At 26.7% G+C, this 20,660-nt stretch overlaps 2 protein-coding genes across 3 annotated transcripts in view; one reads left to right on the top strand and one right to left on the bottom strand.

The window, feature by feature from the left end:
- Nucleotides 1-20,660, bottom strand: part of LOC145837262 (ovochymase-like) — a 65,435-nt gene that overhangs the window by 33,255 nt on the left and 11,520 nt on the right. Inside the window, exons 17-22 of one of the 2 annotated variants that reach the window (XM_082945064.1) lie at nt 20,282-20,438; nt 20,064-20,180; nt 19,188-19,319; nt 18,875-19,003; nt 18,361-18,492; nt 17,732-18,055 (exon numbers count right to left, since the gene is read on the bottom strand). The exons of the other annotated variant lie outside the window; for it this stretch is intronic. Coding sequence (XP_082801190.1) covers nt 17,967-18,055; nt 18,361-18,492; nt 18,875-19,003; nt 19,188-19,319; nt 20,064-20,180; nt 20,282-20,438 — 756 coding nt within the window. The 3' untranslated portion in view covers nt 17,732-17,966. Of the gene's footprint in view, nt 1-17,731; nt 18,056-18,360; nt 18,493-18,874; nt 19,004-19,187; nt 19,320-20,063; nt 20,181-20,281; nt 20,439-20,660 lie in introns of those variants that run through there. 2 annotated transcript variants of the gene reach the window in all.
- On the top strand, nt 2,727-4,289 carry LOC145835712 (28S rRNA (uridine-N(3))-methyltransferase-like). Its single transcript, XM_082943415.1, has 2 exons — nt 2,727-3,377; nt 3,685-4,289. Exons 1-2 carry the CDS (start codon nt 2,741-2,743, stop codon nt 4,254-4,256), a joined length of 1,209 nt encoding a protein of 402 aa, XP_082799541.1. The 5' UTR covers nt 2,727-2,740; the 3' UTR covers nt 4,257-4,289.

The raw sequence follows: 20,660 nt of genomic DNA, 5'->3' as shown, positions 1-20,660 counted from the left end.
TACAAATTAGGTTATGCTTAACTAGCATCAAATAAAAATAGTTGGTAACTAAAAGTATTAGCCTTATGAGTATTGTTTACATTAAAAAATATTTTAAGTGTTAATTTATAATGAAACTTTAAGACAAAAGTGAGAACACAATTAGTTGATTACCGCAAAAGAGTCACATGTACTCTCTAAAGTACCTAAAACCTTAATTAAATAGTTTACATATTTGTAAATTACTATATAGATTTTTTGTCATATTTGCTAAAAAATAAAAAAAACTGTCTGTGACAGGTGTTTTCTGAAATAAAACTCTTAAATATACCCTGTATTGCCTAAAAAAAACAATAAATTTTTGGAAATAATAGCAGTTTTTTTAAAAGATAAATAATATACTTATATTTTTTAAACATTCAAAGACTTTTGACTTTCTTAAAATTAAAACTAATCTAAAGAAAAGAAAAAAAAAAGTTTGTTTAAAACCTTTCAAGGTATTTTTTAGCAGCTGCTATAGGCCTTAGTTTTGACATAGGATTTTTTCAAACTATTTTAAACTTCAAACAACAAAAGTTTGTTTCATTTAAGGCTGCATATTTTTAATACATTTAAAGCAGAATAGAACCAAAATCAGTTTTAAATGATGAAACCCAGCTCTAAACAATACAACAAAACTTTTGGTTTATTTTCTAGTAACTAAAATGGCCGCTTGACCCCTCTTTACAGCCCACTGTAGTATGGACTTAAATTTTTCTTGTCATTTTATTGGAAGCTTAAAAGTTTACTAAAAATCTATCTAGTAATGCTTTTTAATTTTTTGAGGTAGAGATCTCAAAATATCAAGAAAGTTTTCTTAAAAAGTTTATAATATTATTCATACTACAATTATATTTAATAAGTAACATAAATTGTTGATTGATTTTCAAATAAAATATTTTTGTAGTAATTTTATAAATTAAAAAAAAAATATATTATGAGTAATCTTGCTAATTTTTAAGCAGTTTTTGGTAGTCATGTTTCATTTTGTGTATATTTTCTGTACAACTGTTGGTTTAAAACAGAAAAAAATCTACAATTATTCTATGAAGCTGAAATATAAAATTTGTCCTAGTTGTTGCAGTTAGATGTATACAAATGTTGTAATACTTGTTTTTATACATGGTGTATTGATATATTTTACAGAATTTCCAATTATTTTTTAAATCCTTTGATTGGCTTTTCGATTCTATTAACAAGAATATTAGAAAAAAACCCAGTCTCTGAAATTGACATATTTTTTAAAAATTATTGATTTTCGTTTTGATAATGTCTGTGTATCATTATTAATTATTAATGATAAAACTTGTGTCTTTTGGTTATAATTCATTTAAAATTATTCAAAAAAAGTTTTAATTGTTTTGTATATTGTTTTGTTATAATTATACTTTATTTGACTGTTTAGTTTAAATCTATAATATTTTACTAGTTAGTGCATTTTTGATTTATTACTATACCTATAAATTAAATAAAGATTTATTATTGTATTGCTTAATTACAACCTGTAGAATGTTATAATATAGAAAAGGTGTCTTAAAAATTATTTAATTGTAAATATTTGGTTAAATTTTATAGAAATCTCTAGAAGCTTCTATATTTAAATTTTTATTAATATTTTGATACAAATTAACTTGGTTTACATTGAAGTTAGTAATTAAAAAGAATAATCTACTCTAATATACATTGTAACTAAAAAACTTTTTAAAGGTGTTCATAATTTATTGATAGGGAAACATTATCAGTCAAATAAATTGCCATGTAAGTATTAGAGTACAAAAACAGTTTTTAGAGTTTCTATTTTTCATAAGCTTTTTTTGTCTGGATTTTTTCAGGTATAATACCTTAAAGCTTGTATTATCTCTTGTTCTGATTAGATATTTAATTTTTGTTACTGATTATTAAATTTCTGCATTTATCAGATATAGATTATTTATCAATTAGCCTGTACTTTATGAATAATTTAAATCTGAGTCATTATTTTAACAAAGCATCTAAAAATGGTAGTAAATATATTAAATTTTAAGTACCAAAAAAATGTTTAAAAGTTAAAATAAATAAATGGTAATATATATAAATATACAATATACATATCTGACTATTTACAGGTTTACCTGGAAACCTGGAAAAACCTAAATTTGACAATTTAAGCAAAATAAAAACCTGGAATTTAAAAAAGAAAATCACTAAAAATACCTGGAAATACCTGGAATTTTAACAAATTTTACATGTTCAGCAATAAAAGTTCAATTTAAATTAAAAAGTCAGTCATAAAAGTAAAACATTTTTGTCATCGTCAAAATTTTAATTTGTTAAGAAATATATTTAAAGTAGCTTTACAGTATCTTTTGAATATTTCTATACTATTTAACACAGTTTTTTACCTTGAACTTAACTTTAAATTAAAATAGACCCAAAAATGTGTACTTATAAAAATCAAGAGAAATTTTTGAAAAACAAGTGGCAACCCTGTATTTTGCCAGTAACTAAAAAAACTGTTCTCAGTTTGATTTTATAATAAAATAAATTAAAAAGTAAAAATAGCAAAAGAAAAAAAAATTCTATCTATTAATTATTTTGTTACTTAAGTTAAAAAAAAAAAGGTTTTTAAAGTAATTATAACCATAACTTAAATATTTATATCATATACTAGCTTTTTAACTACTATATATATACTAAACTCAACTTTTTTAGTACCAGATTAACTTAATCTATAAGCATTAAAATGACAAATTCAGAAAAACAAATTAAAAAGAAAAAACACAACTCATTGAAAAAGATAAAGAAGGCTAAAAAGAAAAAGTCTAAAGCAACAATCACCGCAACTGAAATTCCAGAAGTTGAAAAAGATAGTATTGATTTAAAGTCAGAAAATAAGGAAGATGTTCCTGCAACTGATGCAGAAAAGCAAGAAGCTAAACATGAAACCAGCATTAAAGGAAGACCTTACACTGTCAGCATTGCTCTGCCCGGCTCCATCCTCGACAACGCCCAGTCCCCTGAGCTCAGAACCTACTTGGCTGGCCAGATAGCCAGGCACGCTGTCATATTCAACATTGACGAGATTGTGGTGTTTGACGAGAGCGGAAAGGATGAAAACATCAAGGAAACAGATGGAAACTTCAGCGGGGTGGGCCACTCCTCCCACAAGAACAAGGCCCACTGCTGCTTACAACTGGCAAGATTGCTGCAGTACTTGGAGTGTCCCCAGTACCTGCGCAAGGACTTCTTCCCGAGGCACAATGACTTGAGCATGGCGGGACTGATGAACCCGCTGGACTCGCCACACCACATGAGGGCGCTGGACAAGAGCAAGTACAGGGAGGGAGTGGTGCTGGACAGGCCGACCAAATCAAATAAGGGTTTGTTTTTTATTTGGTTAATTGTTAGTGTAATTGTTGATATTTTGTTGTTTAATCAATTATGTAGTTTAAATTGGATTATACATTATGATTATTTGTGATAACTTCACAAGAAATAATGAAAAGATTTATTTATTTATTACTGCTGTAAAATTTAAATGGAAAATATTAACAAAACTGTCATTTTTTACTCTACTATATAAGTTTCATATTGTACAAAACAAGTTTATATTATAGTGCAATTTATCATAATAATTACAATATATACTAAACTATTAATTTTTAATTCAAAACTGTTGTTAATAAGGCTCGTTTGTGGACTGCGGCATCAGGGTAAACAGCATCATCAAAAAAGACGTTCAGATTGACATGAAGCTTGATCCTGGCACCAGGGTGACCGTTCAAATGTCGGAAGAGAGCCTCAAGTCTGACTTCCAAACCAAAAAGTTCCTCAACGGCAGAGGAGTGGACTGCGAGAAGCCAAGGACAGAGGACGGGATATACTGGGGCTACAGGGTCAGACTTGCTGGGTCACTGTCGGAAGCCATCACAGGGTGCACGTACAAAGAAGGCAAGTATGACATCACAGTAGGTACTTCTGAGAGAGGAGAATCAGTCGATGATTTCAAGTTTCCTGTGGGAACACCCACCTCAAAGTCCAACTTCACCCACTTGCTTGTTGTCTTTGGCGGTGTTCAGGGTCTGGAGCTGTCGCTTAGCAACGATGACGACCTGGAGGGTATTGACGACCCGCAGCAGCTGTTCGACTGCTACCTGAACACGTGTCCCAACCAGGGCAGCAGGACCATTAGGACGGAGGAAGCACTGTTGGTTACCATGGCATCGTTGAGACCCAAGTTGGAAATCAAGACTGATTGAAAAACTATTTATATTTTGTAGGTAAAATTTATTTTAAAGGTTTTGATTTGAACCTAGTTGAATTTGTTTCTAGTATAATGTTTCTCGATTTAAAAAACTTTCAATTTGAAATTATTATACAAAATAACTTCATGTTAAAATGTTAGTTTTAAATGTTAACATTTAACAAACTTTTAGGTAATTTTATGGCACTCTATTTGCACTTATTAATAGTTTTACGATTTAAGTTGTTGGAAATTTTAATTTATATGTTAAATTTCTTTATTTTACTACATTAACTTTGAGTGGAACATAGTTTTATGAATAAAATTGTAAATTAGTAAACATCATATTAATTAAAACTATGATTAAGTAAAAAATATTTTTGTTGTGTTTAACGACAGTTTTTTTATTTAATTTGATAAAATAACTGATAACTCAGTTCACACGTGTATTTTATAATACTAATTGAATTAGTTAACATGATTTATAGTATTTTTGATGCTTAAAAGAAAACAATCTCCAAATAAAGTTTTTTTTTGTATAATTGAAAAATTCTAGCTTGAAATAAGTTTTAAACAAACATTGGCAACATCATTTTACTAAAGTTTTTGTATTTAAAATCAAAATAATAAACAAGGCATAAATCGATTTGATATCTATAAAATGAATGAAGTAAAACACTTAACTTTTTACTAACTTATTAATAAAACTTGACTTTACAACGTATATTTATCTTAAAATTTCAAACATTATCAAACAGTTTAAAAACTTTATATCTTCAGTTACATGTTAATTTCAATTAGTTTGTAGAAATTAAGTGGTACTTATTTTCACTTCAAACCTAAGTAGTTAAATATTTTGATATATTATTTGATGTGATTGTTTATCAGTAATTTTGTTTATTTTTTGCATATTTTGTTTAAAGTTTAAAATAAGAAGTCTTTTCATACAGATTATTTTTTATCTTAGTTAGTTAGTAAATCCTACTTATGATGTTAAAAACAATAAACGGGTACTAGAAAGTTTATAAAAGATAGTATAATTTTTAAATATCGATAGTTTTTACTGTAATTTTTTTTATCACAGTGATCTAAGTTTAATTTAAAATATAAAAAAAATCAGTAGGTTGTGTGAGTGTGTGGTAACATAATATTCTACTTTTACGATTTGCTGAATACTTGTAGGTACTTCAACCTATGAAAAATTACCAAAACTTAAACAAATTCTTCTACAATTTTATTAATAAAGTAAGATTTCTTATAGTAGATCAAGTTATTAGAAATTTTCAGATGTAGCTATCGGTTCGAAATAAATTTAGTAAGTAATATAAACAAACTTTTTAAAGCTATGTTGGCTTTGAAATTTTCATCAAATTGTACATTTTCCATTGAAAAAATGCTCAAAATAAATAAATTATTACTCAAAAACTACCATTAAAAACGCCAAGACCTATTTTTTTGCTCTTCATCATCAACTCCGGGATATCTAGTGTAAATTTCAAGTTATGACCTCCTGAGCCCCCTTTGACCACCTTTAGTGCGTTGCTCATGCCCCCCTCCCCCTTTTGGCCCCTTTGATGGTCATAGATAACTTTGGGAAGAGCGTGAGCTAGATTATTCAAAACTAGTGATCTACTAAATCCAAGATTCGGATTCAGCCGAATCCTAAATTTAAAATGAGACTCGGATTCGGCCGAGTCCTAATTTCAAAATGAGACTAATTTACTCAATTGTTTGTCAAAAAATGAATAAAATCTAGAAATAATTAACGATTTCACGCTTGAGTTGGTAAAACAGTGCTTTTTCACACTTATAAAAGCCTTCTCATTTTTTATTTAAGTTTTGCCCACAGTATTAAACCTATGATAAATTATCTTTTTTAGACTCTCAAATTAAATACATACGTAGTTAAGGCGTTTAATCTCAGCTTTTTGGATAATCGCTCTTACTTATTCATCTTATGTATAGTTTTTTATGTGTGGTCGTAAACCTATTTCGGTTTAAATAAAATTTTGGCTTTTCTTTAATGATAATATAAAAAATAAATATACTACTAATAATAATTATTAAAGTTTTCCTCAGGTCACCTAAGTTCAGTGAAATCTTATCTGCATAGCTTAGACCTTACGAGGACTTTTTTTTTAAACAACTTTATTAAGGTGTTCTTGAAAACTTATGACATATATATACTTTATGGATAGATTTATGGATTTTTTAGTAGAGAAGTTTACTTTACAAAGACAATGTAGTTATATAAAGTATATTTTGTTTTGTTAATACGGTTTTCAGTCTCCATTTAGATGTCATTGATTATTTATTTAAATGTGTCATAAATGACTTGTGACAAGGATTGTAGGACTTATATATTTTACTTTTTTCCTAATTAAAAAGAAATATCATGTTATTGAGTCCTTTTTTGAGAGCCTGTCAGTTAAAATAAAAAGTCTCAATTATAATAACGTTGGTATTTTTTTGAGATTTTTTATATAAAGGTCAATTATTATTACAAAGAAAAGAAACTCAACTAAATATAAAACAATAAATCAGATGTTAAGTTATTGAAATACAGATGTTAAGCAATTTTTATTGTGTTTTTTATAAAACTATTTAACAACATACTTTTTATTGATATTATAAATAGTTTGTAACTACTAACTCATAAACATTTTATAAAATTACATGTAACATTTTATTAATTTATGTATTTTCCAGTATATTTCAAAAATTTTTAAACAAGAGGATTTTTCAAGTGTTTTTTACCTAAACTATCAAACTTCAATTTTTTAAGTTTTTTTTGCAACACACTTTTATAGTTTACTTTACGAAAACTTTAAGTATTTTTATATTTTAGCTTTTCAAAATTGCAGGAGCTGCAAAGAAACCATTTTACTGATAAACGATGACAACTACAAATTTTAACTTCTAAATTTGTTAAAACATTTTCAATTAACATTTGTCTTATAGAGCAGCTTTACTTAAAAAAGCAAATGACAAAACTTTATAATTAAAATTTAAATGAAAAAAAATGGCATAAGCTGTTAGGGATTTATGATAATGTTTAGCAGGGTTGCTAAGTTTGGAGATGTTTAAATTAAGCATTTGTGTTTAATATGCTTAATTTTACTTTGAACAGCAATAACTAGTTAGAAGGCATTTTTAAAACATTTAGACTTTTTTCATTTTTTTATTCTCATACTTTTAATACTTTCAGCTTACTATAAAATATTTGACCCTGAGCTTAAATTTGAGTATTTAAATATTTAAAAGTAAACAATGTCTTAAACCAGGGTTTTCCAAACTCATTTACTAAATCGCCCCCTTTTCAGAAGATTGAAAAAAAATCGCCCCCCTTGATTTCAAAAAGTATTTTTTCTTCTTGAGTACGCATTTTTGAGCCAAAAAGTTGTATTCGAAACGTAATTTAGTCTTGAACTTCTTATGCACGCACTTTTGGGCTATGTTCAAAGTAACTTACAGGGCTTGAAAAAATAATTTACAGTTATTTTATTATAAGCCCAGTAAAGTGTATTAAAATACTTATATATTAAAAACCTTTTGTAATCTGTAATCAATTCTGTTTAAACATGAATTGTTTTGAAACTAATGGAACCTTTAGGTTGCTGTGGACAACTTTTGTAGTCAGCAAGACATTTTTACTAAATAATCCTTTCTAGTGTCAACTTGTAAAAAATGTACTTATGGGGTGCATAATTTAAAAAAACTAACATATAAGAAAATTAAAAAACTCCAGCAAGTTCTCAATAAACTGATTTACTATTATTGTGACCTGGAAAGTACTATTGTAAACTAAAAACAAATAAAAAGCGTAATTCAAAGTATTAAGTATCAAAAACTAACATTTATTTGTTTTGCACAAGTAGATTTCAAGGTACTTTGCAGGCCGAAATTTGACTGGATCGTACGTTACCCATCAAAAATATTAACTGAAACCTGACATTATAATAGTCTTTTATATAACGAATTTCGGACATTTAGTAGTGAATGCTAAGTAACTTATTTAAGTCGCACAATACACTTATATTATTTTATGAATAGGCATTTTCCAAAATTACTTTACCATAGATTAAAAAACTGTGTACTTTATACTTTAAAGATGACAATCAAAGTTCTCAACTTATATACAAGGAGAATGATCAGTTATAAATTTTAAATTTTGCTAACAATTCAATGTTTTATGTTTCAATTGTTACTTACAAGTAAAGCGAGTGAAACATTGTATTGTTAATAAAATTTAAAATTTCAATGGATTAGAAACTACAAAATAATGAACAGCTTATTTTACACATAATGAATTAAAGATTATAACTTCATTGCTGATCTAGTGTTAGGAAGTCTGACCAACTGGTTAATTATTTCACATGAAAATTCGTTTTATAAATAGCTTCTATTAATGCAGAAAATTTTTTAATTTTAATGCTAAAAGATATTATGAGCAAGTTAGTTTTAAAATTAAAAATTAAATTTTTAAACTATATGTTTTGTGGTAGAATACCATGAAACAGTATTTGACTTGAAATAACCTTCAAAAACTAAACCTAAATCCTAACAATTTTTTTTTCTTTATTTAAAAAAAAAAAAAGATTTTTCATTTAGTTATGTGAAAATAAAGCAATCAATTAAAACATTTTTTATAAGATTAAAATTTTGTTTTGTAACTGTAGCAGTCTTTTCGATGGCTTATTTAATTCTGTTCAAAAATGATTTTTTTTTCTAAATATAAACCTATAATAATTTAACAGAGGAAAATAGTGAAAAATTAAAAGCTAGGGTTGAAATATTTAAATAAAAAACGTATTTTAATTGTCAAAATGTTTTGAATTAAGATAAAACAAAAAAACATTTGTACTAATTGTTTAAAATTCTTTAATATACGGATTTTTAACATGGATAGGAAGTTTCGTCAATATTTAAAATTGCGATATTTGGATATACAAAGAATGTTATATAACTTTACGGAATTGAAAAGGTAACTTCTAATCCATTTGGAATCCTGAAACTTTACAGGATTCCTCTTCAGAGCTTATATTTTTGTGATTTGTTTTTATTTTAAAATTTTGTCGAAAACTTTTGTATTTAAATATAATTTAAATCTACATACTTGAACGCAATATTAACGCTAGCTAGCCTAGTAAAAACTGTTTTATGAAGCTTTACGGAATTGAAAAGTAACTTCTAGTCCATTTGGAATCCTGAAACTTTACAGGATTCCTCTTCAGAGGTTCTATTTTTGTGATCTGAATTTTTTTTTAATTTTGTCGAAAACTTTTTTATATAATTATAATTTAAATCTTCTTACATCGCAATGTTAACGCTAGCTAGCCTAGTAAAAACTATTTTATAAAACTTTACGGAATTGAAAAGGTAACTTCTAGTCCATTTGGAATCCTGAAACTTTACAGGATTGCTCTTCAGAGGTTCTATTTTTAAAAATTTTTTAATTGTTTTATAAGAAAATCAATTATACCTGATTAACATACATTTTTTAAACAATTTTTGATTTATTTGTAAAATAATTTTCTTTTAAATTAATAATAACTTCCCACATAAGTTGTGCTTAGCCGTGAAATTAATTAAACGTGTCATAAAGTATTTAAAACTTAGTATTTTCTAAAAAAGAAAGTTTTATATAAACTAGCAAAATTTAACCTTTCCTACTTGATAAGTTCTTATCCTCAATTTCAGAACTTGATTGTCCGGTTTCTTCAGACTGCTGTTCAAAGCATACAACTTTTTTTTTAGCAGGTGGCTCATCAGCTGCATAATGAAAGATAATAAATAAAAACAGATAATAGTTATTTTATTTGAACATATAGATTCAGATTTAAAAACTTACCTCGGTATTTTTTTCAAAAAATCTTCGAATTTTCAACTGGGCATCTCTTTTTTGTGTTTTGTTTTTATAAAATGTAGACAAACCAAGCTTGTCAAACAAAACATCATAAGCTATAGTTGTGTCTTTTTCTAAGATTTAAAAAAAATTACACTGATGAGCTGCCTGAAATAGCTTGTTTTTTTCTTTTAAGATTTCTGTAATTTTTAAAACTCTCGTTTTACAACTTATCACGCTGTAAATTTAACTAAAATTAATAACTTTAATTGAATTTTTTTGGAACAACAGTAGAAGAACTTTTAAACTACAGTTCAATAATTATTTCACTATGTCTGTTTGACTAAGGTTACATCAAGTTGTTTTGTAGTCATAATTATTTATCGGGTAAATACCTTTGTTTCCATCAGGAACTCTGGAAAGCCTATTATCGTAATAGTTATGATAATTTATTTAGTGCCTAGTATCCTTAATTTCACCAGCATTTGTATGGTATCCACTGCAACCTATGGACGTAGGTTACTTATATAATAAACTTTACTTATACTAAGTTTATATTCAATAATACTTAGGGCCTCTATATAAAAGTAAGCTTGACAATGAATGAACATGTTGTACTAAATAACAATTGCTAACACTAAAAAATACATAAAGAACATCATACTTTACAAACTAATTTAATTTTAGTCAAAACATTACACAAGAATCTATCTAAAGATAAAATACTTTTATAAACTATAGAACAAAATAATATTAAAATACTTAGCTTTTAAATAATTAATAATATAAAAAAAAACACTGTTGGAAATATACTTTAAATAACACAAGAAAAAACCAAATGACTATTCAACAAAAATAACATGTTTACTGCAGCAAGCTGTGTCTACCTCAAACCACTTTCTATGGCTGGTTTATAAAGCAACGTTCTTAACTTTATGCAACATTACATCAGTAATTAATTGTCTGCTTTTTATTTCCTCCTTATCTTAACTGTAATCATGTTGCATCAGTAAATCACATGACTTTGAGAGTTTTCTCTTAAACGCTTAATGAAAAATGATGCAAGCTCAAAAAATTCCATCAAATTTAATAAGTAATCAAGTTTTAAACTATAACTTTTTTGATTGATTTAAAAATATAAGTTTAAAATAAAAATAAGTTATAATTTTTAAGTTATAAAAATAATTTGTAAGACAGTTTTTACTAGGCTACCTAGCGTTAATAATTATATAAAAAAGTTTTCGATAAAATTTTAAAATAAATATAAATCACTAAAATAGAACCTCTGAAGAGGAATCCTGTAAAGTTTTAGGATTCCAAATGGACAAGAAGTTACCTTTTCAATTCCGTAAAGCTTTATAAAATAGTTTTTACTAGGCTACCTAGCGTTAATATTGCGTTCAAGTATGAAGATTTAAATTATAATTATATAAAAAAGTTTTCGATAAAATTTTAAAATAAATATAAATCACTAAAATAGAACCTCTGAAGAGCAATCCTGTAAAGTTTCAGGATTCCAAATGGACAAGAAGTTACCTTTTCAATTCCGTAAAGCTTTATAAAATAGTTTTTACTAGGCTAGCTAGCGTTAATATTGCGTTCAAGTATGAAGATTTAAATTATAATTATATAAAAAAGTTTTCGATAAAATTTTAAAATAAATATAAATCACTAAAATAGAACCTTTGAAGAGCAATCCTGTAAAGTTTCAGGATTCCAAATGGACAAGAAGTTACCTTTTCAACTCCGTAAAGCTGTATAAAATAGTTTTTACTAGGCTAGCTAGCGTTAATATTGCGTTCAAGTAAGAAGATTTAAATTATCATTATATAAAAAAAATCGGCAAAATAAAAAAAAATTCAGATCACAAAAATAGAACCTCTGAAGAGGAATCCTGTAAAGTTTTAGGGTTCCAAATGTACTAGAAGTTACCTTTTTAACTCCGTAAAGCTTCATAAAATAGTTTTTACTAGTCTAGCTAGCGTTAATGTTGCGTTCAAGTAAAAAGATTTAAATTTTAATTATATAAAAAAGTTTTTGAAAAAATTTAAAATAAATATAAATCACAAAAGTAGAACTTCTGAAGAGTAATCCTGTAAAGTTTCAGGATTCTAAATGAACTAAAAGTTACCTTTTCAACTCCGTAAAGCTTCATAAAATAGTTTATACTAGTCTAACTAGCGTTAATATTGCGTTCAAGTATGAAGATTTAAATTATAATTATATAAAAAAGTTTTCGACAAAATTTTAAAATAAAATCAGATCACAAAAATAGAACCTCTGAAGAGGAATCCTGTAAAGTTTCAGGATTCCAAATGGACTAGAAGTTACCTTTTCAATTCAGTAAAGCTTTATAAAATAGTTTTTACTAGGCTAGCTAGCGTTAATATTGCGTTCAAGTAAGAAGATTTAATTTTCCGTAATTTTCAAGTCTAAGATCGTCGTCGTTTTCTTCTTCATAAGAAAAATCATCAAGTATATCGTCAAAATTTTCTTCAATCTGGGAATTTTCCCCAAAAAAGGAAACTTCTTCAAGAAATTTATTGAGAGCGTTTTGGTTCATTTCCTCTGTTATTTGATATCCTTTAAGCAAAGAAGTTCTGGGTTTCTTGCGCGAAGAGGACTTGTTGTTTATGTTTCTTATTGGCGAGAAATTCCTCTTCCTGTAAGTTTTATTATACAAAATACCATTTATTAAATTTTAAGAAAAAAACTTAACATAAATTAAATAGTATAATTGTTCTCCTGTTTAAAATGGAGATCTTGAAATGATTTTTCAAACACCCAAATTATAATTTAATCACTAGTTTTTGTCTATACGAAAGGTTACTCGTATCTACAAAAGTTTCATTACTTTACATGTTAAAATCTTTAAAATTCCAGGTGTTATTGTTATTTTTTTCCAAACTCCTTGGTTTTTCAGGTTATTTTTTTCTAAATTTAAACTTCCAGGTTTTTACAGGTTTTTTAGCCTGAATTTTCAAGTTTAAGTTTTTTCAAGAACTCAAGGTTTTTTGGTGCTATAATTAAAAGACTTGATTAAAGATAATGTTTCAGAAAAAAAAAAAAAGATTTAAAGATAAGTAACTAGCCTGATATTCGAAAAAATATACTAACTAGCCTGTATTTTTAAAAAACAAACTAGCCTGAGTTGTACTGAGTTTTTATTTATTTATCTTTTCAACAAAAATTTTAACCTTAAATAATTTTTAGTGTTGTTAATCTTTAACTGCCTTAAAATATATTTTACCAACAAATAGTGTGTAGCTTGAATACTTAAACACAATATTAATAAAAGCATTAATATATAAGAGAAATATTACCTTGTAAAGTTTATCAAAAACAAATACTTCATAAAGACTTTTATAAATTTTTTGAAAGTGTAAGGCTAGTTTGAGAGACCTGAGCAGCTTGAGAGTGTCATAATTCTGCTTTAAACTAATTTGGTTACAATATACAGCAACAGTTTGAACTGATTATTGTTCACCAAAATAAGTTACAATAACTTTTTTAAACAGCTATACTACATAGCTGTACCTAGGTCCTAGATTGATAAAAACATAATGACTAAGATTGATAAAAACATAATGACTAAATACCACTTTACTACAAGACAAACAAATTTTTTCATTATAAACTTTATTAAAAACTTAAGCGCTTTCGAAATGTCCAAATTCCCTTATCAAAATGCTAAACACTCCCTAGTTAAACAAACACATAATAAATAGAGTGAAATTATATCATTTGTAAAAAACACAACTAATTAAAACGACAAGTAATTAGCAAAAATGGATTTTTATAAACATTTAAGACAAAATGGATTATTTAAATATATTAATAGTTACTCTTGATCCTTTATCAGGACCAAGCTGATTATTCAAATTTGGCTGGAGTTTTTTAATTAATAGAGCTTCTGAAGATAATAATTCATTATACGAAGTGCACGTTTTAATAACTTCGAAACAATTATAAATGTTTTTACAATTAGTACAAAATACACAATTTTCAATATGTTGAAATACCGCACTGTTGGTTGGAGTCACATGTTCTTTAATTCTTACGAAAAGTTGTCTTTCTGTCTCACCAATGTACTGGTTGTTCAGATCACCTGGACACGTAAATTTATAGACAATACAACTTTGATACAAGCGACTTATTGAATCCTTTAGTGAGAAATATTGTCACTAAGTGAAAAATCAGCATTGATGTTAGATTTCAAACGAAGCATTATGCCTAAACATATTGATAAAATAAAAACTAAAGCTTCTATTGAGAGTCAAACCAAAAAAGTTTGTTTAAACGAAAACAAAACTCTGAATTTGACATGCTAGAAAGTCTAAGAAACAGTACCACAAAGTTTATTTCTGAGAGCAACAAAGCATGTGCGACCGACGAAAACAAAGCAATACACAGAACACTAATAAACCTTGCTAGGAATAAAAACATTAGGAGCCTAAATATGGACAAAGGAAACGGAGTTGTGATAATGAACACAAAAGATTACAATGATAAAATGAATGAGATTCTAGAAGATGGCAGTAAGTTCAAAAAACTTAACTTTGATCCAAACTCAAACAACTATAGCAGAGCACCTTGGTACTTAAAAGAAAAAAACTATATACAGACTTGTATACAAATACATTAAACCATTAGTCACTGACAAAGTGTACTATAAGTTAATACCCAAAGGAACACAACCTGGAAAAATGTACGGTTTTGCTAAAAACCATAAAACTAATTATCCTCTTAGACCAGTACTATCAGCAACAAAAAACCCAGAATACGCCTTATGTAAATGGCTAGAGAAAGAACTTAAACCATACTTAAAAAGTGACTGGATTATTAATTCCAGCTTTGAGTTTGTTGAAAAATTGAAAGAATACCGACCTTTGAACACAGACATTTGTGTCACATTTGACATCAAGAGTTTGTATACCAACGTCCCGTTGGAGGAGACTATTAATAACGTTACGAAAGTAGTATACATAGACAATCCTAGCTCAATATTTTGCTCGATCAAAAATGACTCAAACAGTATTTAAAAATCTTCTAAGAGCATGCTCACAAAGCATCTTTATGTTCAATGGGACCATATATCAACAAACAAACGGTTTATCAATGGGCTCACCTCTTGCCCCTTTACTGGCCAACTGGTTTGTAAGTCAATTAGAGACAGACTCTAATGTACTTAAGATATGTTGACGACATTTTCTGCATTTTCCAAAACAAAGAACAAACACATAAGTTTGATAAAAAACTCAACAATATGCATCAAGATATGAAATTTGTAATCCAGACTTGCCAAGAAGGTAAACTACCATATCTCAATACACAGGTAACAATAAAAAACAACAAGTTTATAACATCAATATTCAGAAAACCAATAAGCACGGGCGTGCACATGAATTTTAACTCGTGTATACTGCAGTCGTGGAAGAAAAATTTAGTAAAAAACCTGAATCACAGAATCAAAAATCTCGTTACAGAAGATCTACAAAATGACGAGTGGCAAAAGGTAAAAGATCTGTTGATGAAAAACTCATTTCCGGCCAAGTTTATTGATGAACAAATACAAAAGAAAGACTACTTTAAGACAGAATTAATTGAAAATAAAGATGATAAAAAACAATAAATTACAATACCATATGTTAAAAGACGTCAGAGAAATTCGCCAAGAACATAAAAGAAGTATTTGAAAGCATCGGGGTAAAAGTACGCATTGCTTATAGATCAGAAAAAGAAGGGAAATATTTCTCACTAAAGGATTCAATAAGTCGCTTGTATCAAAGTTGTATTGTCTATAAATTTACGTGTCCAGGTGATCTGAACAACCAGTACATTGGTGAGACAGAAAGACAACTTTTCGTAAGAATTAAAGAACATGTGACTCCAACCAACAGTGCGGTATTTAAACATATTGAAAATTGTGTATTTTGTACTAATTGTAAAAACATTTATCATTGTTTCGAAGTTATTAAAACGTGCACTTCGTATAATGAATTATTATCTTCAGAAGTTCTATTAATTAAAAAACTCCAGCCAACTTTGAATAATCAGCTTGGTCCTGATAAAGGATCAAGAGTAACTATTAATATATTTAAATAATCCATTTTGTCTTAATTGTTTATAAAAATCCATTTTTGCTAATTACTTGTCGTTTTAATTAGTTGTGTTTTTTACAAATGATATAATTTCACTCTATTTATATTGTGTTTGTTTAACTAGGGAGTGTTTAGCATTTTGATAAGGGAATTTGGAAATTCTGAAAGCGCTTAAGTTTTTAATAAAGTTTATAATGAAAAAAATTGTCTGTCTTGTAGTAAAGTGGTACTTAATTACATTAAAAGGTCTAAATATATCTGAATAATGACTACAATTTTTGTGGTTTTTTAAAGTATGAAAATTTTTAAGAAAGATAAAAGGTCAAAATTTAAAACTTACGTTAAATTTTCTCAAGTTAATGATGAAAATTAAAAAAAAAAGTTGTTAGACTATTTGAGGGCACTTTCTTAACAATCTTAATGAACAGGGCCATTGCTTTTCTAGTGTCTTTAAAGATGTCCTGATGAAAAAAAGTTTATGAAACCCTGCTTGAGAGAGTTAACAGAAGTCTTAACTCAATACTTATGTTTTTCATTGAGTTTTAAAATTTATTTAGAAAAAAAATAACTTACGCTTATGGTATTTTAAAGTAGTTAAATAAAGTATTTTTTTGAATAGTTTGTATCAACCTGACAGTTTTTTTAATAATGATTAATAAGCTATACACAAATAATAAAAGAATGTTATTACTTTAAGTTAGTGTTAAACATCAATTGACTTACCATTAAAAATAATTTTTGAAAAAATAATACGAAACTATAAATCAGCTAACAAAAACAAAATAAAGCTTTTTATAAAAATCTTAATTGATTAGTCACATTTATTTTAGAGTTTTTAAAGTATATGATTATCTATACAGAACTTCGCTAGAAATACTGACAAAACTCATCTCTTGGCAAAAGGTTACTTATTTTGAATATCAGTTTTGCAGTTGTATATAACATACTTACTATAAAACAAATATGTTTTAGATATAAAACGGTTTACGATCGACTAATTGTAATTTGGTCGTTTTAACCTGACTTCCAATAAACACCTTTAAAAAATTTAAAATAATTGCAACTTAACTTTAAGAAAGAAATTTTTTAAATAAGCGCTTGTGACATCATTTAAAGCTGAAAAGCAAGAAACTGTCTATAAAGTTGAAAGAATGTTTTACAAGAGTTAAGCTCATGGACATAAAATAACGATATCTAAAAAAACTATAATACAAGTCATTAAAGTACTTAGTAACAAATTTTGTTGCTTTTTAATGACATAGTACAACATATGTTTTAGTATAGTCTTTAAAAAAACAATAAAAAAATGAAACTCTGAAATAAGAGTTTTGTGATAATATATTTAAAATTAAACTTTTAAAACTATATAAAAACAAGTTTTTATAAAATACAAAACTGTATCTGCGAACGAAAGTTATTTTTGTTGCTGTGTATAAATGTAAAGTTACTTATATTTATCAATACTTAAAGTAATTAATACTTTTAATATTTATAAATTGCTAGTTTACTTAGTGTGATGTCTAAATCTAACCTATCATTTAAATCTTACCAATATATAACAATTTTTTTATTGAAAAAAATAAGATTTAAATGTATGATGAAACGCAGTTTTTAAATTGCATAAGTTAGAGTTAATAAAAAAAAAAACTATTTTAAACACTGTTTCACAGTAAATGAAGTAAATAATAAAACTACAAACACAAGTACAATGACTAAAAAAAATAAAATGAAGTGCAATACAATACAGCTTGAAGTGAAGAAGTTTGCATAAATTGAATTTTTATTGGCATTTCATTTCATCAGCAAAGCATGTGGACAGAAACAAAACAAGCACTAGTAGTAAGCCACTCTTCAAAACTGATGCTGAACCTGTGTATTTTTGGTGTTTTAATTATAAAAATAATGATTAAGCCAAATTAATTAAAGTAATGGGCTTGTACTTTAGAATTTGATAACGTAAAAAACTTATTGTTTAATCAAAGTTTATTATCGAAAGCACTATAACAAAATAAATAAAATTTCAATAGATGTTTATAACTAGTTTTTAATTTTAATTTGAGTTTTTCAAATCTTTTTGATAAATTCAAATTTATAAGCAAATGAAACTATCAAGTTATTTAAAAAATAGTAATTTCTTATAAAAATGTTTTACTTTTTAATATTAAAACAATTACTTTCACATGTGGGTGGATCTACATAGCCCTCATTACATTCACACTTAAAACTTCCAGGTGAGTTTGTACATGAAGCTCTCGTTACATTTCCTTCTCCACAATTTCCATTGTCAATTAAACACTCATCTATGTCTGCAATATGTTAATATTTTCATAAAAAACTATTAGTCTAAAGTCAAATTTTAATGACTGAGTTAAACTACAAAAGTCAAGTGTAATGTAAAAAAAAATTTGATTCACAGCATCAGTTTACAAATCAGCAAGAAAAAAGAGATGCTTTTTTTAGATGTTTTAGATTTCAGCTAGTCTCATTAGTTTTGAGACACTGTATAAAATTAATTACTGATTACTTGTAATGCAATAGTTAAAGAAAAGTGCTTAGATTTTTGAACCAAAATTTAAAGTTTGTGCAAGTAATTGTCCTATTGGTGTTTTAGTAATTTTAATTATTCTACAGAAAATTTCATACGAAAAAAACTCAAGGTGTGTTCAACAATTTTAAGGTTAAACTCACCAATACAGTTTGATGCTGTTTCGTTATACCCTTGTTTACACTGACACGAAAAATTTCCCCAATTGTTTACACATTCAGTACTCGAAACATCTCCACAGCCACCGTTATTTATTAAACATTCGTCTATATCTACATTTAAAGATAAGTTTCTTTGTTGAATTTTCTTTTTTATATTTTTTTTTAATTCAAATGGTTTTAGAATAAAGAGAAAAAAACTGTGTACTGAATAAAAGAAACTTTTTTGTACAATTAATTCTATTAACCTTACTGTAACCATCATACAAACATTAAATGAACATTAACAATTATTTACCTAAACAAATGGGTTTATCTTCAAAACCAGTATTGCAATTACACATAAAACTTCCGTTCGTATTAACACAGTTTGCTCTCGTTACATTTCCCTCTCCACAATTTCCATTATTTATCATGCATTCATCTATGTCTAAAATCGTACTTTAGTTTATCACGTTTTTAGTACTGCTTAAAAACAAAGATTTGTTAGTTTATTCTAATCTTAGAAAAACACCAATTAAAAAACAGTTAAAAAAGCAATGTTAATAATTGCACTATATTTTGTACACGAACAATAAAAACTTAACAATTAATTTTTATTAATTAAACATTCAGCAGGTGTATAAGTTTTAATTTTATTTGAAAAAAAATCAAATAATCAGTAAACCTTGCAATAGTCAAAGTTAAAAATATTACAATTTTTTCTTTTTTTTAGTAATTTATAGTATGGTTATTGGTTTAACAAGATAGTCAAAGTTAAACAAGCTAGTTAAGATTTCAGTTATAAAATACTAAAGTTAAGAATTTTATAATTTTGCTTTGTTTATACAGTAACTCTTTTTTTGAAGGGTTTATTAAGTTGTTTGACTTTAAAAGATTAAACTACAATATCCATTTTTATATTTAAAATGTCGTAAAACTTTACAATTCTAATATTGTACTTATTCATCTATATAGTGTTAAACTATTTTTTAGAGCATTTATTTAGTAATATGGTAACATATTTAACTAATTTATATTGTTGCTCTGTAATAAATGTTAAAATTAGCTTGAAAACTAAAACTTTATTAAACATAAATTGTGTTTACCAAATACATTATACAAAACTACACAGTAGAAAATGTGTACAATAAGTACAACCGTTCGGTATAAAGTTGTGATTTTAAAAAACTACCATTGCATACAAATCCAGTTCCAGTAAACCCATCTTTACAAGTACACGTAAAATTTCCTATTGTGTTTTCACATACTGCATCAACTGAACATGGACTGCACAAGCACTCGTTTGTATCTACACAAGGTTTTATTTAAAATACAGTTTAAATAAATTCAAGACTTTGTTAAAAACTTTTAGAAAACTAATATTAAAAGCAATGTTATTAATCTCATTACCGTCTGCATTTTCAATGATCCAGTCACGATAGAAGTGGACATCAGTGAAGACACTAGGCCAGCCCAAAGCCCCACAAGAATTCGGACCATACGAAACAACTCCGAACTGAACAAACGAACGACCTTTCAAACAAACAAGTGGACCACCAGAATCCCCCTTTGATTGGATTATTTTTAAACAATGTGTTTTTGTATAAAAAAGTTCAGACTTTTGAGCAGTTTGTTACAAACGTATTATATTTAGTTTTTATCAATATTTTTATCTGCATTATTATATGTGTAATATTTATAACAAATTAAGACCAAAATTTAAAATATATTAATAGTTTTTATGTTTCTAACTTTTGTAATTGGCACTATATAAACTGATTTTCTTAAA

The sequence above is a fragment of the Thalia democratica genome, chromosome 5 (assembly GCF_965202585.1).
Source record: "Thalia democratica chromosome 5, ktThaDemo2.hap1.1, whole genome shotgun sequence".
Classification (NCBI taxonomy): Eukaryota; Metazoa; Chordata; class Thaliacea; order Salpida; family Salpidae; genus Thalia; species Thalia democratica.
Note: the sequence above shows the minus strand (reverse complement) of the source record. Positions and strands in the feature narration are given on the sequence as shown.